The sequence below is a fragment of the Vespula pensylvanica genome, chromosome 2 (genome assembly GCF_014466175.1).
Source record: "Vespula pensylvanica isolate Volc-1 chromosome 2, ASM1446617v1, whole genome shotgun sequence".
In the NCBI taxonomy this organism is placed as follows: Eukaryota; Metazoa; Arthropoda; class Insecta; order Hymenoptera; family Vespidae; genus Vespula; species Vespula pensylvanica.
This window is the reverse complement of record NC_057686.1, coordinates 7,395,359-7,418,205: the sequence shown is the minus strand read 5'-3', so window position 1 is coordinate 7,418,205 and position 22,847 is coordinate 7,395,359. Positions and strand designations below refer to the sequence as shown.

Genomic DNA, 22,847 nt, shown 5'->3' with positions numbered 1-22,847 from the left:
GGCAACACTGTAAAAAAATTATATAAGATTTCTACGTGACGTTTATGATTTCTTCGATATTTTGATTTATATCTGTTATATATATGCTATACATGACTAACCTAAATCAATACAAAACTTGAAAAAATATATTTCAAAGTATTAATAATTATTAATAACAGCGAATAAAAGTATTAAACATGGCAGAGAATTCTAACAATCAGTATGATATCAATGGACAATATTTTAATCCAGATAATTACTTACACAAGTTATTAAAAGTATGTCACTTATATTCTGTCAATTTAAATTTTTCAAATCCAATTATCTTCATTAGAAAATTTATATATTTTGCAGGAATATACATTGAAACAGATTATGGATCATGAGGCTGAAATAAAAAGGGACACACAAACTTTGCATTCAGACATGCAAACATTAGTGTATGAAAATTATAATAAATTTATATCAGCAACAGATACTATTAGAAAGGTAGTTCGAATAATCGAGTGTTTATAAATTAATTGTAAATGACTGCTAAATGACTGATGATTTTGATACTTTAAATTTTTAGATGAAAACTGATTTTAAAGGAATGGAAGATAGTATGGATTTACTTGCGAAGAATATGGATAGTATAACATCATTTTCAGAACAAATTTCTTCGACCTTACAAGGGACTAGACAACAAATTGCTAGACTATCCTCTGTTCATACTCTTCTAAAGAAATTACAATTTTTATTTAAATTACCAGGCAATCTAAAAGAGAAAATGAACGAAGAAAATTATACTCAAGTAATATTTTCGATTTATTATAAAGCAAACATAACATTCATTTTTTAAAGATAATTTTATAGAACTGTGTTATTTTAGGCGGTACAAGATTATATAAATGCACAACGCGTACTTGATCAATATGGTAACATGCCTTCCTTCCAAGGAATTCAAAAAGATTGCGAAGAAATTTTAGAAGAATTAAAATCTAAATTAAGAATGCAATTTCATAAGAGAGATGTGCCAACTAAAGCTTTGGCAGAAAACGTAGATCTTCTGTTACAATTAAAAGAGCCAGCTGATTCATTGTGCGATGAATTTTTGATTCATGCAGAGGGCAGATTGACAGAACAATTAGATATACTGAAGGATATGTGTGAAAATGATATGATAGAATTTATAGATAAGGGTAGTTCTGGATTTTTAAGCGATTTATGTCTTATAGTTATATCTTATAATAATATGTTCATAAATAGAGTGTCCTTAGAAGATAATGATTTCTCAGATGATTTTGATACAATAGCTCTTACTCGTTTAAATAAGTTTATTACAAGAAATATGGAAAAGTATTTTGATCTTGTCAAAAAAAGGGTCGAAAATGTAGCTGATACTGCAATATTAGTAAGAGCTCTTGATAGATTCTATAGAAGATTACAAATCATAAATATGCCGTGTCAAGAAACAGATTTTGCCGAGTAATTAAATCAATAATTCTCATAAATTTAATGATAGAAAAATATTCTAAAGTTTTAATGATTTTTAATCGTTACATTTTAGAGCAAGCATTGATATAGTTTTAAATGCAGGAAGAAAACAATGTCGCAATCATTTACATTCTTTGAAACAACATTTGAGCGAAGCATTAGCCAAAGTGAGACAAACATTAGCTGTCAAAGTTAGAAAAGAAAAACCAAGTCAAGAAGGAGATAGTGGATTAGCAGAACTTCAGGCACTTTTGATTATGCCTATTATTGAAAAAGTCAAAGGAGTTTTACAAGATTTATTGGTTTGTCTTTTATTTGATGTACCTTTTTAAAATATTTACTCTATTGTACCATGTACTAATTAATTTTCTTTATCATTTGAACAGGTATTTTTACAGCCAGATTTATCATTCAGTTTAAAGACACAATTTTTACATAACTTCTGTGTAGATGAAGTTAGAGAAGGATTAATTGTTGGATTTTTGCATCATCTAACAGCAATTGCAAGTGGATTTTGTACAGGCTCAGATGTCCCAAAATTTCCACCTACTCTCTTTTTATTACTTAGCAAAATGTGTATCGAGTATAAAGAGAATAATGTACGGTATCTGGTACGTTTAACGAACGCAATTAAATTATTTATTAAATTTAATGTTTACTATTGAATTATTTAATTATTACATTAAATTCAATGTAATGAATTATTAAGTTATATGCGATTATATATTTTAGTTAAAAACAACAGATAATCTGTTTAATATCGAACAATACGCTTCATCCGAAAACATCATTACACCAGAATCAGAGATATGTGAAAATTTTCAAATGGCGGCTCAAAATTTATTAAATCATTATGTCCGTATTCAAGGCTTAGCTGTCTCACAGTTAATAAGAAAATCTGTCGAGACCCGAGATTGGTTACATACAATGGAACCAAGATCAGTCAGAATCGTTATGAAAAGAGTCGTTGAAGACATAACGGCAATTGATTCTCAAGTTGCCGCATTGTACGATGATGTAGACGGACAAGTTGACAGAAGTAGCGATAGTAGCAGGAAAACGCATAGGTATATACGTAAGATGAGATCTATAATTTTGTCATTTCCGATTCGATTTAATGTTTAATTTATCGTTTATTTTATTTCAGCGTTAGTACATCAAGGCATCATTATAGATCTAATTGGTCCTCGTACACACCGAATCGCTTGGATTCTTCTTTAGCGCCGAATATTCATAAATTATTTTCCGAACGTATCGAAATATTTTCATCGGTTCAATTCAACAAAGCTTCTATCTTAACGGGAATCATCAAGATCAGTTTAAAGGTAATTTAGCGTATCATAATTTATAAATAATATTAAACAAGGGACAACGTGGTTGACGTATATAGGAAGAAATATACTTTTAGCATGTAAAGTACTCTAATAGGTGCAGGTGCTGCACAGCAGTCCCAATGATAAAATAGCTCAGCTATTATCCACTTTGTATCGCGTATGTACATTATACTCTCGCGTCTGCATTGCTCTCTCATATTGCACGTAATTCGCGCTACGCAATATATTTTACACTTTTATATGGTTAAGATTTACCCTTTTTGCTCCTTCTCGTCCCTTTCATTATACAAAGATTATAATACTAATTTTGTAACATTCTTTTAGACATTTTTGGAATGCGTCAGATTACGAACACTTAGCACAAACGGCTTACAACAGATACAAGTCGACACACATTATCTCCAGCTTTATCTTTGGAAATTCGTTTCGGACGAGAAGTATGTATGACGATCTTTCATCGAATTTTTTTTTCTTTCTTTTTTTTTTTTTTTTTACAAATAAATCGATATCCTCCATAATATATCTCTAATATTTTCTTTTCCAGCGTCGTTCATTTCCTTTTAGACGAAATCCTTGGAAGTGCAGTTCATAGATGTTTAAGCCCGATTCTGATGGTACCAACCTTAGTGGACATTATATGCGAAAAAGCATAATTATCTTTTATTTTATACAGTTTACAATATGTACATAATTATTTATTTATACAAAATATTCTTAAAAGATGCAAAATAATGCAAAAAGATGTAAAATAAAATTTATCTATAAATCAAAATATACGTAGAATTGTTTGTATCGTCGTCGTTTCGCTTCATTAGGAATTCGTAAAGAGGATAATACCGAAAACATTTACAACGTATCGCGATTAAAATTATCATTACTTAGATACTGACTCATTATTCTAGACTAAGAATAATATATTAGAAAATAATTGATAGGATCGTTTCTTCTCCTCTTCTTGTCGCCTACGCGTATCGAAGTATTGAATAATCGAGTTCTATGTTAGACTATTGTTAATTTGAGTGCAACGACATAATTTCTTACAGCTCTTCCTTCTCCTTCGTACGTTCAATTTCGTACTTCAAATTCCTCTCTCTCTCTCTCTCTCTCTTTTTCTCTCTTTTTCTCTCTTTGTCTTTCTCCTTTTTTTCGCTATACTATCCTTTTCTTCTCTCTCGTACAGTATAAACCCATCAAAGTTGAGATACGGTGTAAGTAGAAAGGTCAAACGATTGTAATAAGTCTTAACCATCTATCACATTCTACACTTCCAAACTTTACGATCTTATTAGTTCAGAGTACTTAATGACTTTTAATAATATACATGTATGCACACATACATACAAACACATACATATATAAATATAATTATCATTATATTAACTACCGACTCGTTTCATGAGCTTTTTTTCATATGGAAATATTTCTTAAATGAAATTTATCTTTCACTTTGTATTCTCTGCATTTTCTTACTCATTGATGTTCTTTCATATAATAATCAAAAGATCAGAATCTGTGGTTTATAACCGATTAAGTAAACAAAGCAACATATAAAAATTATTAATGATGGATCATCACGTTCAATGACCGGAGAGTCCAATAGCGTGTGGAAAGGTGCCAAGGGAAAAAATAGGTCAAGAGTTTATGGGTAGTACATCGGGGTACACGACGTCGTACCCTCTTGGCAGTGGCTCGAGTTAATTCGAACTTCCTCTCGCTGGATGAGATTCATTCTCCGAGTATCCGGCGTGGGCCTACGCACCGCATTCTACCTAATTTAATAAACTCCTCTAAATTACCCGTCGGGGCCGTGCCTCGCGACTTAATCACGAATTTCCCTGGAAATTTAGGAAAAATAATCCGTCGAGACTTTCGACTTTTCTTGTTTCGTACGTGGATACTCGAATAAAAAAAAATAAAAAAATAAAAAAACGTTAACATTTTTTCCCTCTTTTCTCTACTCGAATAAAAAATTCGAATGAAGAGGGGAAAAAAAAAGAAAGAAAATTTCTAAATTCGCTTTGTTACATTCTCTTTTATTTTACCGTTTTTTTTTTTTTCTTTTTTTATTTTTCGCTCGTCAAAGGACGATTACGATCTTCTCTAGAGAGTAAAGACGGTCGAGAGAAATATGCATATGTGGCACACGTGATCACAGAAAACACCTGTGCATGTGTAACTACTTCATTACGTACATTTGCCAGTAGCTCAATTTCCAAAGACGTATTTCATTCCTGGCTATACTGCCAACATATCTACCTAGCTAATTCATTTATTGTAAAATTCAGAAGAAAAAGAAATAAGTTTGAGGAAAAAACAATCATCGTTTATTTCTTTCTTACTATAATCTACTTCGACGAATCGCGAAAATCCAATAAGTGTGTCGTATGTCAAGGATGAAATATATCTTGTCGTCGTCGTCGTCGTCGTCGTCGTCGTCGTCGTCGTTGTCTATCGACATTTACGGATATCCCTAACATATGCGAGTATTAACGACTATTGCGACTTCGTGTGAAGAAAAATAATGATGACATTCGTTTATCCATCAAACGATTTCATTTACTTTTTTACGAATCAAGATCGTTCCTGGTATGAAGTTCGACGGTTTGATATTATTCAAAGAATTTCTTGTAAGAACGAAGAGAGTTATTGCGTGGAGGGATAAGAGGATTAAAGATTATTCGTTTCGATCAGTGAAGAATATAAAATACAAATGCACGTGTGGTGAAAGAAAAAGAAGAAGAAAATAGAAGAAGAAACTAGAAGAGAAAAGAAAAAAAAAAAAAAAAGGACGATTGTATATCAATAAAATTCTTCGTTCCTTTAAAATGGATAAAGTGGGCCCGCATGGGAAAAACTATGGAGGGTAGTGACTGCTCGCGTATAAAGTGCGATTATTATGAAATGACTAAAGCATTCGGGAGTGACAGAGAGAGAGGAAAAGAAAAAAACCGAGTAGCATGTAATAGTAGTTACATTCTATAGATACAGTGTTCGAAGCATGAGGGCCAGTGCGTGTCTGGCTTGCTTGTCGTTTAATCGGCGAACCCGTCCCTCTTTTTTCTTCTTCTTCTTCTTCTTCTGCTTCTTCTTCTTCTTCTTCCGTCAAGCTACGTACAAGGCCCTCCATTTGCTATTGTTTGCCAATTTATGGACGAATCCATCGAACGATGGATGACGTTTCCAAATGCCCTTCCTTATTCTCTTCTCTTCTCTTCTCTTATGTGTCCTGTGAAAGGAAATTCTTCGAATTGACGTATCTGCACTTTAAACAGACTGTTGATTTATGTTGATTGGGAGATAAGAATTTTTTCGAAAATGATATCGGTTAATGATAATTAGTTTTATAATTTCTTTCCTTTTCTCTATCTTTGTTTCTCTTCGTTTCCTCTCTCTTTTTTTTTTTTTTTCTAACTTAACTGATAAAAATCCATTGTAAAGGCATTGAAATATTCTGGATATATTTTTATTTCGTTTTATTTTCTGTTTGTTCGTTTGTTTGTTTCAGGCAACAAAGGAGAACAATGGATTTTCCTGAAGTTCGATAAAGATGTTTCGATTTGTGACCGTAACGATGGGCGATATGAAGTCACGCTCGTTGTTGCGTTCACAAATCAAACTATCTTTTCTACGCTTGTTATCTCAACGAAAAGTTCTACGAGATAAAACAATTTATTCTTGTTCGATCTTTGTCCTAGGTATTTTTCCATCATTAAATATCGGATTTCTGAGGATATTCCGAGAAAATTTTACGTATTCTCTAAAATTTTGAACTTTAATCGGTCCTCGAACTATATAATTTACTGCACGACTCTGGGATAAATTCAGTCGGTAAGAAACGGGCGACGGTGAAGGAAACTCAAGATAATTTTTAAAAGAACATCAAAAGAAAATATCAAATTAGTTTTTTCACGTGCTAAGTAGTAGTGCCGTAGGTGATGAAAAAGAAATTCACCTAGACACGATTACTTTTCACGTGGGAAAGCATATAAGAAATTAAAGATCATTAAAGAATATCTCTCTTGTTAATTCAATTTCAAGATTTATGTTACATGACTGATTCGCTTTGTATAAAAAATGATTGTATAATGAGTATCACGATTTGATTTTAATGCTTTATAATAAAAGAAAGAAAAAAAGAAAAAGAAAAAAAAGAAGAAGAAACAATGAATTCGTTTCTTACAAACAGTTTTTCTTTCTAATCTAAGACTTGTCACAAATTCAAAAAAAAAATAGAAGGGAACAAAATAAAGGGCACGAGCGAGATTTATTCACGTTTTCAAAACTTATCTTTTGTTTCAAATTCAAACTAGATCATGATAGTGGCGAGATCGCGGGTTACCGTTGAACAAACGCGTAATCTCGTGATCGTCAGGGCCAATCACGTTGGACGATCCGAGAGCAATGAGGACCGATCGAGCCGGTGAATGGTTTGATAACGGACCGGGTGTACGTAGTATGTGTTGAGTATGAGAGAGAGAGAGAGAGAGAGAGAGAGAGAGAGAGAGAGAGAGAGAGAGAGAAGAGCGATGAAGAAGGAAGGGAAGCATATTGCTCGGTCGATCATTCAGTGACTCCTTTCCTCACCGTCCGGCACTGATTTCAATTGGTAAATTGACTTGGAACGGAGAGGGAAAAAAGTAGTGAGAGGAGAGGATGAGAGAGAGAAAGAGAGAGAGAGAGAGAGAGACAGAACAAAATGGCGTGTTGTCAAGGGGAGGGACGAAAGAGAAAGAATTCGTACCAGTAGGGTCCAGTAGCATCGTCTCTACTAACCACCATAGAAAGGTGACGATACTCGTGATGGTGATGACTACGATGATACATACGGTGATGGTGATGACGATGGTGAGGAGGACGATGGTGGTGGTTGCGACGAGGAGCTTCTCTTGCAAACCGTTAATAGGTAGTGAACGCCGCTTGAATGCTTAATGCACCGTGTTTCTAGGTTTAAATTGACCAATCATTTCCCGCGCGGCGAGGAGCGGCTAATTACTCTCTTCGCCGGACTATATTAAGCCAATCAAGAGAGGTTTATCGCTCAGTCGTCGATCCACCCTTGTCACGGTTGGCCGCGCGTTTTCTTTCGAGTTCTTCTTCCATAAAAACGTACGATACCTATTCAATTCTCTTTTGCTCTTTTTCTCTTTTTCTCTCTATTCTTTCCCCTCTCTTTGATTTTTCTCTTCGTTTTTCTCTCGTGCGCGCGCGAATCGCGCGATGCGGGATCGGTCGAAGAGACTTCGAAGAGAACGGTTGTTCAGTCATGCTCGATCGTTCTCCTCGCTATCGTTGTTACTCTCTCGGTTTCGGTTCGGGTTTTTTATGCCTAATATTTCTCTTCCTTCATTTTCTTTATATCCTATTGATTTCTTCTTTTATTCTCCATTTGGTTCCTACACAACAAAACGACGAGGATGAAGAAGACAAAAAGAAGAAGAAGAAGAAGAAGAAGAAGAAGAAGGAGAAGAAGCGAACGAAAGAAATTGATCCTGTTTTCTGTGAATTGATCTTGGAATTAACGATTATTCTCTTCCTCCTTAATTTTTGGTTCTTTTCTCTTTTATTGGCATGGTATCGATGCGAACGAAAAAGAAAAATATATTTTTCATCGTTCTTCATGAAAAGAAAGAAACAGAAAAAGAAAATCGAGATAAGAAAAATAAGAAGTGTGCTGTGTACTTTAACGCGAAGAAATATCGAACGTTCAAAAAGCGGACAATTTTGAAAAGCCCGCCTACGCGAAAAAAATCGTCGTGCTGTGTGTGTAAATAAACTAACGAGGAATCTTCATATCGTACATACTACACATAAGCGCGCACACGCGCACGCACACGCACGTACACACACACGTATTTTTATGCATATTGTTTTTTATAAAGTCTGTCGAAAGTTAAAGGTCGTGAGATTTCCTGCGATTGTTCTATCGGTCATGAAAGAAAAGCTTTCTGGTGTTAGACGATTCCACTTTGTATCATTCGAATTTATCTTCGTGATAGATAAAAAGAGAAAGAGAGAGAAAAAGGAAGAAAAAGAGTGGGGGGGAGAGAGAGAGAAAGAGAGAGAGAGAGAGAGAGAGAGAGAGAGAGAGAGAGAGAGAGAGAGAGAAGTCAGGATAACACGTGTCTGCCATCGAGAGAACAGCATGAACTTTTCTTCGCGACGATAAGGCAAATAATCGCTTGCTAAAAATATAGGCCATTATGTTGGTAATTTTTTTTTTTCGCACATTCATTCAACTTAATTTAATACGCTTTCTTCTTTATTATTAAAGCAATGAATTTTATTGGATAGTCTATTGGTCGCTGTCGGCCATTTTACTTTCAAATTTTACGCGGGCACAAAAAATTCAGAATGATTGCATTTACCAGTTTCTGTGTTTCTTTATTTCTCTCTCTCTCTCTCTCTCTCTCTCTCTCTCTCTCTCTCTCTCTCTCTCTCTCTCTCTCTCTGTCTGTCTGTCTTTCTCTCTCTCTCTTATTTTTTTCTGTTAAACTCAAAAAAACGTTGTTGCGAAACATCGATTTACCAGCACACGAATCTGATTTGCCTCGCAGACGAACTCGTCGTAGTCGGCTTATCGCATTTGCTTGTTTCATCGCGAATTCATCGCGAGAGGTTACGTAAAGAAATTCTGATCGAGAAATGTATAGAGAAAAAAATAAACGAACGAACGCAACAACTCCGGATGAATTAGAAAAAATCTTATGGATTAATCAGATCGGTAAAGTATCGTTGCGACAAATTTGATCGTAAAATCCAAAGGAAAAAGAAAAATATGTGCATGTGTGTGCGTGCGCGTGTGTGTGTGTTTCCATAAAAAATCGTCGATTAGGTGAAATTTGTGATACGGGTAATTTTACGCTCCGCAAAATCAGAATTCACTTCATCGATTTCTACATTGAAATCACGGAACCATGTCGATATTTCTTCTTTGAAAGTAAACAAGAAAAAGAGAAAAGAAGAAAGAAGAAGAAAAAAAAGTTTCGACGACCTTGACGTTTTAGAATAATGTTTGTGAACACGTAAGAAATGTACGCTTTACGAGAAGAGAGGCTCACTAGTCCGATATGCAGAAAATGACCCCACTGTCTCTCGCTCCTCTATTTCTGACGTCATTGTTCCACGCCGTGGCACATCTTCCGCGTTCGGTTCGTTTCTCTCGAAACTCTCTGCTTCTAATGCGTACATTTATACGTATGTATGTATTTACGATAGAACGAAACGAGGACGAAGAAGAAAGAAAAGAAAGTTGAGTAACAACGATTCCCTTACAAATTTTATAAACGATTTTAATCGTCATCGATCGATTATGACTTATTTTTCTCATTCATATCGAATAATCAAATTCAAAGGATTAGTATCGCGAAAGAAAATTTTTAACTAATTGAATTTTAGCTTCCTAATAATTTCTATCGTCAAACGTCGTAACGATAATCGTTAAATGCGATGATATCCTTTTGTCGGCTAAGATTTATTTATGAACATTTTCCAATAGAAACAAATACAAAAGGAAAAAAGAGAATATAGGAACGTTATTATTAGAGAGACAACATTTTGTTGTTCTGAAAATATGATTTGCCCTCTGGCAGCGTTTATCGGCTCGACCTCTTGACCCGTCCGATAGGATAGGAAAGACGAGACGAAGGAATAGCCTATAATAATAAATCGTAGGGTCAAGATACCGATTATATTCTCTTCGTAGGACGAGTAGAGTCGATGGTGTCTCGAGTTTTCTCGGCATCGTTACTTTCGAGAGCTCGATCGTCGTCTCGGTTCGTCGAGCGAGCCTTCCTTTTGATGAGTAAGCGGAAGTCATAGTTACGATCGTTTACCGCCGGAAAGATTTTGCGCGCGCGCGCGCGCACCCCGTTCCCTTTCTCTCTCTCTCTCTCTCTCTCTCTCTCTCTCTCTCTCTCTCTCTCTCTCTTTCTCTCTCTTTCTGTCTGTCTCTGTCTCTGTCTCTCTTTTTATCAAGCAGGCTTTCAATTCGAGTCCTTCTTTCTCGAAAGGTGAAATTAATTTCCTGGTATCGTCCAAAGCGAATCACGACTTCGTCACAAACTTCGATATTAGAAAATATTGAATAGTATAGGATCGATAGATTCAATTATCGCGAAAAATAATAAGAGGAGGTCATTTCAAAATACAGATAAATATCGAATTTCTTCTCATTTAGTTTCGACGAAAAGATCCTCATTTTTGTATTCGCAAATTCAAGGAGTTCTTAGAAAAAATACACTACTCGTCGTTTATGGTTTGTGCACCACTGCCCGATACTGCACATCATTAACAGGCCGTACCCGCAGACAAGGCATTTTGAAATTGAAAGGGCAAGCTGTTTTACGAACATCGAGAGGGAGCCGGCATTAGTGGGAATTAGCGTTAATTGGTGTTCTTCTCCCCCTCTTTCTCTCTCTCTCTCTCTCTCTCTCTCTCTCTCTCTCTCTCTCTCTTCTCTTAAACTCTTCTGGTCCATCCTGCCTTCGTTTCTTCTTTCCTCTCTTTCTCTTCCGTTGCACTAATACAAGTATACATTACTCTCACAGACACCAACACATTCACTTTTCCCTCCTTCTCTACTTTTTTCTTCTGTTTCTTTCTCTGTTCGTCTTACTTTTTTGCAAGAGTCGTAACACGTCTAGAGAATAAGAGACAGAGAGAGAGAGAGAGAGAGAGAGAGAGAGAGAGAGAGTGAGAGAGAGAGAGAGAAAGAGAGAGAAAGAGAGAAACGTCATGCGTGGACACGCATGTGCTCGCGACACGTTTATACATCCAGCCGAATCTGCAAGTCTCGGCTTTTGCCTGCATCTTCTTTCTTCGCTCTAATCCTCTTTTATGTAGCTTTATGTCGTCTCAACGTACAGATGCAACAACGTCTTCTCTTTTTAGAATCTCTGAAAAATTGTTTTCTTTTTTTTAGATGTTTTCTTTGATCTAGGACTAGACGAATGTTTTATATACCGCTTGTTACATATCGCATTTTCTCCCCCGTATTAAGAACTCTGTGTTTTATATCACATGGGTAATCATTTAATCAAAATTACATACAAACTTACGATGAATGTTGTCCCGAGAAGAAACAATTTTTCAATTTGTACCTACTTCGTAATCAGACCTCGACGACTAATATCAGAAGCTCGATTTACCCTCGATAGAATTAGATTCTATTCGAATGTATCCTAGGTATTTTCGTCCGATATTCTTTTAGAAATTATACCGCTCGATCTATTCTTCTATTAAGATACTTGTTAAAAATATGACAGCAACGAATATCAAATGAATCGATAAATATTTTTAGAAAAGTCAAAGTTTCGATTGCTCTGTATTACGATGATACGTTTTCATAAAGATGATACGAATCATGTTCTTGGGGGTTTATGTTTTGATTCTTTTTCCAATTAGTTATTCGCTTGATTGACTTTGACGATATTCTTGAGTTTAACGTTTAATTGAAATACCGGATATCAAGGGTAGAATAGCAACAGGTCCTACTAAGGAATTGCGCGTTCCATAAAAGTTCGATAACTTGAATATAGAAAGAAAGAGAGAGAGAGAGAGAAAGGAGTGGGAGAAAAAGTGGAGAGGCGCAGTAGTGGGCGACTTTAATGACTTCTCGAGGTCGGTTCAATGAGTGCCAGTGTTTGTCATTGCATCATTATGGTAGATGTATTCGCCGGTTGGTCGGTCTGCCGGCTCTTACGAACTAATATTTATTAAGTGTATCTCGTTCTTACCGTGTACGAAGCTATGGAGTTTCATTTTTTTTTCTCGATCGTATTAAAAAAAAAAAAAAAAAAAAAAAAAGAAAAGAAAATAATAAACAAAAATAAGGAGGGAGAATCATCATCAAAAGAAATTCTTGGCGTGCGAGTCGACGACGATTAAGAACGGGAACGTTCGTGACACTTTTTTTATTGACACGAATATAATTTCCACTATCGTCCGTCTTCCTCGTTTCACTCCTTAATTTATTACTTTATAAAATGACAGAAATTATAGAGTAGCAGTCATCGTTGTCATCGTCGTCGTCGTCTCATTCTCCTGTCGATTATCTAATTTCGTCGAACGAACTACCGACAAACCGTGGGCGAGCTTAATTAGGATTTTCCTCCTTTCCTTCGATTTAACACTAAATAATCTTTTTTTTTTCGCTTCTCCTTTTCAGAAAGATATTCTTATTTTGAAAATAAGAAAGATATTAGAAACGTTATTTTTTTCTAAGACTCGGGAAATATGAGAAATATCTTTAGTTATTAGCAGAATGAAAAACAAAGAGTGCCATTGTTCTTGGATGTATGTTAATAGATATCAGAAGAATTAGGTAAAGATCGATATTGATTATAGATTTTTATAGAAAACCTTCGAAAATTCTGTTCATTCTTTATATATATAAATTAATGAATCTAAGATTAATATTTTCGTATAAATCGTTTTCGTTATTTATTCTTTTTACTATTTTCATTATTTATTTTTCATTTTTTTTTTTTTTTTTTAGGATTGTTCCAGAATTATCTACAGTGTGATCGTTGAAAGATGATAATTATTGAAAAATAATAAGCAGCCGATGAATAATACATCCTGTCCTGTTCCTAAGTACTAGTGCCGCAGGAGTGATTAGACTGGGTTAGAAATTACCATATCTCCTGCTGCTCAAGTGCTTATCAATGGGTCGGGACGCACATCTACTTTCTTTTGTGACATTCCGGAGCGACGAGCAACGACATTATTCTTCAGCGTACTTTAAACTACATATAATTCTGTTATAGTTTAATGTCATTGTATTACCAATAAGATAAATGAATAAATGTTAAAAATAGATAAGTAAATAATTAAGTAAAAAGAAATTAATTAAATCAGTCAATCATTCTTCATATTTTTTTTCTCTTCTTTTTCTTTTTTTAATAACGAGACTGAAATATAGTTACACACAAGAAAAAGATCTGTTTTCCATATAAAACACTTGTATACACTAATTTCCTAAGGAACATAAAGTTGATACAGGAAAAGGAAAAAAAAATTCGATTGGAGGAGCTGGGATTTGAACCCAGGACTTTCAGCATGCGAAGCAGACACTCTACCACTGAGTTACACCCCCACTTGTAAGAGACTGATAATGTGTATTATCTCTGCCTCTCCCTCTGTGATAAAAATATATTACATAATTATTAATAAATATGTTTATCGCTAATTCTTTATAAAAAAGAAATGATATTTGTCGTAAGTCTTATACTACTATTAACTTTTTGTATTTCCACAAGAAAAGATTATGTTATAACATTTAATTATTAAATAATAATTTAATAAATAGATGCTATAATGAATTTCTAACAAAAATTGTAATTCTCTTTAAATATTTAGATCTCTTTTTCGTAAGACTAGATAACATTTGAAATATTTCTTCTTTCATATAATTTCGAAATAACACGGTTTAGAAAAACAATTTTATTTTTACACGATTCAACACAGTGTTTGTTTTTAAAATTACTGTTTGAATACAGTTCTATTAAAAAGAATATTTCCATTGTAATTATGATTTTTTTGAAAATGTACAGATGTACTTGGACTTGAATTTTGTAGAACCTCACGATGTTTTAATTCTTTGTCTTTTTGGCTATATGCGTATTGTCGACCAGAATCAATAAGATCAACGAATAACCAAAAAGCCAGAGGACCAAACTCGACAATTGGATTTTGTTAGTATCAATTTTGTCAGTAACAATCATCGAATAGAATGGATATCGAGATCGTTATAATAATGATTATTTGCAAAAAAAAAAAAAAAAAAAGAAGAAATATTGGGTACACTCTTTGTTACAAAAACAAAAGAAATATTTAACAAATTTTTAAAGATGTTAGCAAGTATGATATTCTTACCATTGTTATTATGATTCTTCAATCTTAATCTGCCGTGAGAACAACCTAGGGAGAATGTTTTAGAATTTTGAAATAAAGAAAAAAAAAATTTGTTTAGAATTATATTCCCTAGTTAAAATTATTTCGAAGCTTCGGACATTTTGAAGGTTATATTCGCTAGTGCCTGGTCTCCAAAAAAATTGCTTATGTGCAAACGCGTGCATTTGATTCGATATAAATTATTTTATTCGTGACCACCGACGAACTGCTAAACGCCGCGATCAAACGTGTACGTGTTCATATATTTTCTTGAATCTAATGATTACTGGCGACTAATCGACAATGCGCATATAACCTTTATATTAAGGACTCAAATCAAAACGCGATAAGGCCGAAAGAAAAAATAATAAATAAGCATTTGTCATAGGATAGTCGTTGTTCTGTTTTCAAGGATAATACATTCTAGAATAAAGCATCGTTAAAATAAAAAATATTCTATTCATATTAAATAGAGCCTTATTCAATGATCTTCATATTTTTTTTTCTTTTTTTTTTTTTTTGAAAATAACTTATTAAAGTTATTACAGATATAAAGTTTTTACATTTGGAATTATTCGTTTATTTATATATATATATTTATATATATTAATATAAATATATATAATATATATATATATATATTTATATATATAATATAAAATATATATATGTAAATGTATATATATATATATTCTTTCTTTTTTTTATACGATTATTATTTTTGACACATTCTTTTTCATTCATACGGATTTTTCAAGAACTATTTTACCGTGTAAGTGAAAGATTAATTGCATACATTCATTAAAGTTTCTATGAATTTTGGAAGAAAAAGTTTTATATTTCCCGCGTGAATTTAAACTTATCTGTACGTATATGTCGCTACTGTGCAACCGCTAATTCTCCTCCATTTGACTGACGATCCACAGCTGTACGCATATATGCGTTCTCTCGTTTCCTGTCGTATATTTACGTGACGTGGGTCTCACTGATTGACTAGCTGTGCCGGTTGTTTCCACATCGAATAAAAGTGGAAGGATTTTTGCACGGATCCGTATCAGAGTTGACTTTTTATTGATATAATATCATCATCATGTTGCAATCAATATTTGAAGATGTACGTCGGATGAATAAACGACAGGTAAATTTATTTTGTTTAAATTATTGTCTTCGATTCATACAAAAAACACATATGGTCGTTCAAAAACTTAGCCTAACTTGAATCTCTTTTGTTTGCAGTTCCTGTATCAAATACTCAGCTTTGGCATGATCGTGTCCTCGGCCTTGATGATATGGAAAGGTCTAATGGTTGCAACGGGTAGCGAAAGTCCCATTGTTGTTGTTTTAAGGTATAACACTATATAACACTATAATAACAAACTAACTTATTACTTTTCTTAAAACAATGCTATCAATATAGCGACTCTTATAACAATGTTCTCGTAATTCGAAGTTTGTGAATACATTATTTTTCTTTGATATTTTAGTGGTAGTATGGAACCAGCATTCCATAGAGGTGATTTATTATTTTTAACAAATCATCAAAATGAATCTATGAGAGTAGGGGAAATTGTTGTTTTCAAAGTGATAGGCAGAGAAATTCCAATAGTGCATAGAGTTCTGAAACTTCATGAGAAGTAAGCATAATTATTTTCATAAAAAATATTTTGCATTAATACGGATCTTTAAATCGTTGATGTATTTTAGGGGAGACCATAACAATACCGTTAAATTTTTAACAAAAGGTGATAATAATTCTGTCGACGATAGAGGCTTATACGCCCAAGGGCAATTGTGGCTTACACATAAAGACGTTGTAGGTAGAGCAAGAGGATTCTTACCATATGTAGGTATGGTAACTATTTATATGAATGAATATCCCAAATTCAAATATGCCGTTCTATCATGTTTGGGTTTATATGTATTGATTCACAGAGAATAAGAATATCTTTTTATAGAAAATTAATATAATAGACTGTCGTTTGTCATTTAATCTAGGTATTTAATGGGGTTAGATGACAATGAATTGATTAAAACATTTGAACGGAGGTTATTTGCATGATTTCATACCCTTTCAATTGTATGCTGTTCATATAAATTTTCTTCTATAAAAAATGTATTACTTTGTTAAAATACTGTCAACTTGTGACAGTGATAAATAATTGAAAGAGTACGAAGGCCGACTCTAGTACTTTTATATTGTACCACAAAACGAACAGTTTTTCAGCTATTGGCAAAATCATATACAAAGAATAGTTGGATTTTTATGTGCATACATGATCTTGTGTTTATCGTAAAAAGAATGTGTTAAAATTTATAAAATTCATTGTTTAGGTAAAGAAAATAATGGTACAAAATATTTTTGAGACGCATACCTCAGCATTGCTCTTAATTTTAGGAATTGTTGCACTTAATTTTATCGTTTCTTATGCACTATGCTTTGCTATATATAGCAAGATTAATTAGATTTAATAATCGATGTCAAAGCTATAAAGTATACCTTATCGAAATAATACACAAAAATAAATTTAATTTCTATTTATGCATCAGCTAGATTACATAAAATAATATTATAATAATTATTTGTAATAATTGTTTAATTTTGAAAGTAAAAAGTACATTATATGCAGTTACAATGGAAATGTACTATTCAACAGTTTAGTGGTTTGTATATACTTAATTAAGATATTCGTTTTCATTGTTCAGAGAACTGAAGAAAAATCCTGTCAAGCTAATAATAGTTGTACATATACTAAATTATGTCTATTGCTGATTTAAATAATATCTCATATTATTTATATTCCAAATTTGAAGGATCCTTTTCTTTGCTATTAATATATTCCACAATCGAACGTAACAAATTATAATCGAAAAAAAAAGAATATATATGTGCAAAAATCTTTTTAGATTTTCATAAATTATTCATATGTTCACTATACTGTCATTTTTTCTAATTATTAATTATAGTAAAATGGATTAATCAAATTTACAATACTCCATATAAATATAATGATTTTATTTCAAACAATTACATTTCCTGCACCATTTTTCCTTATTCGTTCATAAATTTTTAATATTTTCCAAATTAAATCATATATTACCCATAAATTTAAGATTTGTATTATTCGTACCAACATGTACCTAACAAGTAAATATCCTTGAAATGTAACATGTTAAAAATATATGCTATCTATAATAAAAAATCGTTTTATCTTTTTCGTTTATGTCTACCAGAACTTATTCGAATAAATCGCACATTAAGAATGTGGCTTTAGGCGAATCCAAGTTTCTGTTGGTGTAGTAATGATACCGGAGAACTTATCTTCAATTCTCGTCGGTTGACCTTCGACGAAAGAAAAATCGAAGTTTTGCATCAAGGTAGCAAAAACTTCAAATATCATAAATCTCGCGAACGTTTCTCCAGCACAGAGTCTGTGACCTTATTTTTTATTTAAACAGACAAATAAATAAAATATTTACATATATAAATCACAAATAAATACGACAAAAATAAGAGATCCGATTTACCTGCTCCAAAAGGTAACGAAAAATCTTTATTAAGTTGTCCGTCATCCTTCAAAAATCTCTCCGGTCTAAAATTTTTTGGATCACCCCAAAAATCCGGGTCATGGTTTATCTCAGCGATATTGGGTATCAAAACTGTATTATTGGGAATAAAATATCCTTGAAAAGTCGTATCTTTAATACATCTACGTATAACGCCAAGTGGAGTAAGCGTTTCGTATCTCATAGTTTCGCGTATAGTCGCTTCTGTATATGGAAGTCTATGCAAAATAAAAGAGATATTTTTGAGTTCAATCGTAATATAAGATTTAAGTTAGTATATTTTTCAAAATATAGTTACGTACTTATTTCTATCTTCCCAAGTAGGCAATCTTCCATTTCCAACGACCTGGTGTATCTCCTCTTTAACTTTTTTCGCCACGTTTGGAAAATGCATCATGAATTTAATAGCGAACGTAATATTGCTACTTGTCGAGAGTATAGCAGGTAAGATGAAATCTAACAATGTTAGTAGAAGATATTCCTCCGTGTAGGAAGAGGGAATATTGCTCTCTTTTAGTTTGTTCAAGTAACTACCTACAAATCCGTAGTCGCCATTTTCCCCGTGCATTTCTTTATATTTATACAAATATTTCTACAATTCGAACAATTTCAAAAATTAAAAGCTACATTTGCAATCGGATTATTATTTACTATTTACCTTTATGAAATCTATCATAATATAATTCGATTCCATTGCATCTGTGAATGAAAATAAATTTCCAAAAGAGCAAGTGATCGGCCAGATGAAGGTAGCACCCCCCATTGTGTCGCCTGATCTTACAAATTTCATAGCTTTTTCACCGAAGTAACAAAGTTTCCCGTATTTGTTACGTTCGAATCTGTATCCAAACATGATTTCCCATATATTGTTAACAAAGAATGGGAATAAAAAGTCGGGGAAAAGAGCCAATCCGTCTTTATAAATTTTCTGTGATAGAAATCGAATGAACAAAAAAATTGTTTTTTTTTTTTTTCAACCTTGTCACTTTTAACACAAAATTAAATATAAAGTACCTTTTCATTTTCGTTTATAGGGCCATTTTTTAACATATCCATTAAAATATTTAGTTCCTCCATACTTTTAGTTTCAAATATTTCATGTCTTCGACCAAATCCGAAATCTCGCATATGACGAAGAGCGAATCTTCTTTGTTCTCGCCATTGATCTCCGTCAGTAAAAAATATACCTATGATAGGGAAAGAAAGAGAAAAAGATTTAGGAATATGAATTAGTTTATTTTAGAAGTAATTCTATAAATAAATATAAGATTAAATTACCCAATTTTTTATTAAATGCTCGTGCCTTAATAAAATAAGCTTCAGATAATCTACCATCGAACTCTTCTTTCAGTAACAATTCCTTCACGCTTGCATAATCGTTAGCTATTACCGTAAAAAACGGTCCCAAGTAACAACTAATCACTTTAGATTTTAATTTCTTTGAATAATAGCCAAACCATCGATATGGAAATTTGTAATCGTACCATAAACAGTACCAGTAAATTCCTATTAATGGTAATCCAACGACCCCTGTTTTATTATAAAAAAAAAAAATGAATTAATATTCTAACGATCAACATATTATTGTTAATAATTAATATAAATAGATCTTTACCTGGAGGTGTTCCTGATGGTTTACTGCTTAAATATTTATAATATTCATATATTATAAGAAGAAGAGCAATTATTACTACGAAAAACATCTTTGCATCAAGTGTCGTCGGAGAATACTACGCAATATAAACTGTAGAGTCTGATAAAAAACAAGATGAGAAAACAAGAAATCAGAAATAATAATAACATATGATAATAAAATTTAATTGAGGTTTTCCTTTTTTTAAGCATGACATTCAATTAAAATTTTTTTATATTTGCTAGATGATAAATAAGTATTCGTACTTATATTATACAGAAATGTGCATTATCTCCATTCATTAAATGTATTTTTATCGAATATACATAAAAAATAACCGAATTGTTGAAAGCTAATCCGAAAAAATACTTACATATATTACATATCTTATCAAATAGCCTGATAATTTATATATAATGATAATTATATATATATATATATATATATATATATATATATATGCAATTAGTAATATTTGTATGACTTTTAAAATAGCATAATATAACATATGTTACGATAATTCTGACCTATTATTATGTAAGAAATGTTAATGAAGGTTATATGAAATATGTATGTTGCAAGCAGAAAAAATAAAAATGTTAAAGCTAATATTCTTCTAATAAAAGTGTGTATTTCGCAATACAAATAATATATGTAAACTTTTTCATATCACAAAAAGTTACCTAAGTACTACAATTATTTATGCGATAAATACTATAAATTTGTATAAGATTATGGTTTACCGCTTACTATCGATTGAGATTATATTCGAATATAAAATGACTTAGTACATTCACTCTAAATATTTAATATCACCCAAACATTGTACTTGAAACTTGCTTTTAATCATTAAATGCATACGATCATCTCTTATAATAGCACAGCCTATACTTGGTGTCAATTCATAGAGCAAACAAATACAATCTTCTAAATTTTGCATTATTCCCATATCAAACGTTGGTGTTTCCGTTAAGTCAAAATGTAGCTTCAGGAAAGCTGTATAAAGTGGTATACAGTGTGCTGCTACCCGTAAGTTAAATATCACAAGGTAAGTTTTGGCAGTCTACATAAACAGATAATATTTTATGAATATTTGCTTTTTATAGTAAAAATAAAATTTATTGAATTTATAAGATTTATTTCTCACCTCTAGCGTAGCTTTTAAAGTTCTAAGATCTGTATGATGTTCACAATATTCAGAAAGTATTCTTGCTATTCTTTCACACCATTTGGCACAACCAATGTTGTTAAGAAGTTGTGGTAAACTTAACATATAAACATGTCGTAATTCTACATCTTGTTCAAGCTCCATATTATCTAATAATGTTGCAAGTATTTCATCTCGTTTAGTCCACTGTAAATGTGTGTGTATATATATATATATATATATTTATAAAATGGGGTAAAAATTTTATTCATTGAAAATATTTATATATAAAAATATTATATATAAAACTTTGGATGATATGGAAGAGGACATAATGTAATGTAAATACTTGTTACACGTGCATTTACATCACATTGTCTCTTTTTCTAATAATTCAAGTTTTGTATATAATATTTTCTATATTTTTACAAATAATGAATAAAGTTTTTGCCTATATTATATATATTGAAAAGTATATTATTTTTTCAATTAATAAATTAAAGATACTAATAAAAAATATATACCTCAAACACATTCAAATTATTACCCCAGATGTCCAACGTATCTAAGAGATTTGTTAAACACGAATATAATGGCACAACATATCTGGCATTTCTCTGATGAGTCAAACGTTCTAACGCATGATAAATTACATCTGCATAACCAGTATCTATTAATCCCTTTTTCTGCAATTAAATATCATAACAAATTGTAATATATATATTAATTGTTATATATAATATATAATTCTTTTACTTACCATATAAGAGTGTTGCATAATTTGATATAAGCATTCTAATCCTATTACTACATTTTCTGATACATAATCATCAATAATTATTAGAGCTGTTGGAAGTACTTCACGAATATGATCATATAAATTTGATTTCTGCAAGATAAATAAAATGAATCGATCTTTTTATTACGAATAAAAGATTGCTAATTAAAGTTAAAGTACATAAAAATCTATATACCTTTAATTGTAATAAAATCCATTTATACCACGTAACAGCTGATGGATAAGTTTTCCAATTGTCTCGTTGTAATTTATATCTAAACTTTTCTAGTATCATACTAAGGTTATTATTTTCCATTAAAAATTGTGAAATATCTAAATAAAAATATAGTTGGTAGAAGCAATCAGTTAATTCTTTGGAGATTGAAACCGATTCCGCCGTGTTCCAAACATTTTTCTCATGCATTTCTCCAATTAGATATATTAAATTCATTGCAAAGGTTTTGACTAATACATTATCATAATCTATTTGCACATTTGCTTCATTACGACTTTGTATAATATGTTGTAACATAGATTTAATATTTCTTAAATTTCTATCCACTATAATTCTATATTCTCTGAAGTCTTTTTCTTCGCATGGCCGCTCATTACCACATTGTTTCTGTGGTACGAAGCTTTTTTCTATAAGATCTATGCATCCTGACCATAGACTTTCATCCATTATATTTCCTGAAATTTTTAAGCCTTCCAATTCTCTCATGAGGTTGTCCATTGTTATAGCAATGTACAATTTTGAACTAAATTGAAGAATAATGTTACAATTGAATTATCTTGAAGCTACATTATTCTCCTTATCTTTCTCATAGAATATCATATTCTTTGTATATCCTTTTTGCAAAAACATAAAATTCTTGACCTACCGCACGTTAAGAAAATTACAGGCCCTACGGTCGACAAAATGATTCGTTCATTCTCTTCGTTCGAACATTAAGATTAGACGTTCTGATTAGAAAATATTTTCTTGCATTAAATGAATGCGATATTTACAAATCAATATCAGATATAATTTGACTTGAATGC

The 22,847-nt window shown here is 32.0% G+C and overlaps 4 protein-coding genes, 1 long non-coding RNA gene and 1 other non-coding gene across 7 annotated transcripts; 2 read left to right on the top strand and 4 right to left on the bottom strand.

Moving 5' to 3' along the window:
* Window positions 1-22: 22 nt before the first annotated feature.
* On the top strand, window positions 23-22,600 carry LOC122627351 (vacuolar protein sorting-associated protein 51 homolog). Its single transcript, XM_043808429.1, has 12 exons — window positions 23-260; window positions 337-471; window positions 554-775; window positions 854-1,449; window positions 1,532-1,760; window positions 1,845-2,069; window positions 2,191-2,525; window positions 2,606-2,783; window positions 3,117-3,229; window positions 3,337-3,452; window positions 21,938-21,943; window positions 22,587-22,600. The coding sequence occupies exons 1-10, from the start codon at window positions 180-182 to the stop codon at window positions 3,443-3,445; spliced, it is 2,223 nt and encodes a 740-aa protein (XP_043664364.1). The 5' UTR covers window positions 23-179; the 3' UTR covers window positions 3,446-3,452; window positions 21,938-21,943; window positions 22,587-22,600.
* LOC122627362 lies at window positions 5,746-8,345 on the bottom strand. Its single transcript, XR_006326839.1, has 2 exons — window positions 7,534-8,345; window positions 5,746-6,018 (listed from the first exon to the last, which is right to left on the bottom strand). It is a non-coding gene; the product is annotated as an uncharacterized LOC122627362 (long non-coding RNA).
* On the bottom strand, window positions 13,816-13,887 carry Trnaa-cgc. Its single transcript has one exon. It is a non-coding gene; the product is annotated as a tRNA-Ala (tRNA).
* LOC122627358 (signal peptidase complex catalytic subunit SEC11A) lies at window positions 15,623-17,460 on the top strand. The gene is made up of 4 exons (XM_043808439.1): window positions 15,623-15,822; window positions 15,921-16,030; window positions 16,169-16,318; window positions 16,389-17,460. The coding sequence occupies exons 1-4, from the start codon at window positions 15,775-15,777 to the stop codon at window positions 16,621-16,623; spliced, it is 543 nt and encodes a 180-aa protein (XP_043664374.1). The 5' UTR covers window positions 15,623-15,774; the 3' UTR covers window positions 16,624-17,460.
* On the bottom strand, window positions 17,783-20,011 carry LOC122627353 (probable cytochrome P450 304a1). 2 transcript variants are annotated; one of them, XM_043808432.1, is made up of 8 exons: window positions 19,864-20,011; window positions 19,527-19,778; window positions 19,263-19,435; window positions 18,907-19,176; window positions 18,551-18,840; window positions 18,210-18,466; window positions 17,913-18,120; window positions 17,783-17,822 (listed from the first exon to the last, which is right to left on the bottom strand). In XM_043808432.1, the coding sequence occupies exons 1-7, from the start codon at window positions 19,949-19,951 to the stop codon at window positions 17,939-17,941; spliced, it is 1,512 nt and encodes a 503-aa protein (XP_043664367.1). In that variant the 5' UTR covers window positions 19,952-20,011; the 3' UTR covers window positions 17,783-17,822; window positions 17,913-17,938. The 2 variants fall into 2 exon arrangements, with proteins under 2 accessions (XP_043664367.1, XP_043664366.1); XM_043808431.1 differs by having other exon boundaries at window positions 17,783-18,120.
* Window positions 20,493-22,539, bottom strand: LOC122627355 (TELO2-interacting protein 2-like). The gene is made up of 5 exons (XM_043808436.1): window positions 22,003-22,539; window positions 21,789-21,917; window positions 21,553-21,714; window positions 21,029-21,235; window positions 20,493-20,944 (listed from the first exon to the last, which is right to left on the bottom strand). Exons 1-5 carry the CDS (start codon window positions 22,537-22,539, stop codon window positions 20,675-20,677), a joined length of 1,305 nt encoding a protein of 434 aa, XP_043664371.1. The 3' UTR covers window positions 20,493-20,674.
* Window positions 22,601-22,847: the final 247 nt, after the last annotated feature.

Coding starts and splice junctions, on each gene's coding strand:
- LOC122627351 (XM_043808429.1), top strand. CDS start 180: ATGGCAGAGAATTCTAACAATCAGTATGATATCAATGGACAATATTTT. Junction 776..853: donor ACGAAGAAAATTATACTCAA/GTAATATTTTCG, acceptor GTGTTATTTTAG/GCGGTACAAGATTATATAAA. Junction 2,070..2,190: donor AGAATAATGTACGGTATCTG/GTACGTTTAACG, acceptor TATATATTTTAG/TTAAAAACAACAGATAATCT.
- LOC122627358 (XM_043808439.1), top strand. CDS start 15,775: ATGTTGCAATCAATATTTGAAGATGTACGTCGGATGAATAAACGACAG. Junction 16,031..16,168: donor CCCATTGTTGTTGTTTTAAG/GTATAACACTAT, acceptor TTGATATTTTAG/TGGTAGTATGGAACCAGCAT. Junction 16,319..16,388: donor GTTCTGAAACTTCATGAGAA/GTAAGCATAATT, acceptor GATGTATTTTAG/GGGAGACCATAACAATACCG.
- LOC122627353 (XM_043808431.1), bottom strand. CDS start 19,951: ATGTTTTTCGTAGTAATAATTGCTCTTCTTCTTATAATATATGAATAT. Junction 18,841..18,906: donor TTATGATAGATTTCATAAAG/GTAAATAGTAAA, acceptor TTCGAATTGTAG/AAATATTTGTATAAATATAA. Junction 18,467..18,550: donor ACTTGGGAAGATAGAAATAA/GTACGTAACTAT, acceptor TATTTTGCATAG/ACTTCCATATACAGAAGCGA.
- LOC122627355 (XM_043808436.1), bottom strand. CDS start 22,539: ATGGACAACCTCATGAGAGAATTGGAAGGCTTAAAAATTTCAGGAAAT. Junction 21,918..22,002: donor GGATTTTATTACAATTAAAG/GTATATAGATTT, acceptor TTTATCTTGCAG/AAATCAAATTTATATGATCA. Junction 21,715..21,788: donor TTATGCAACACTCTTATATG/GTAAGTAAAAGA, acceptor ATTTAATTGCAG/AAAAAGGGATTAATAGATAC.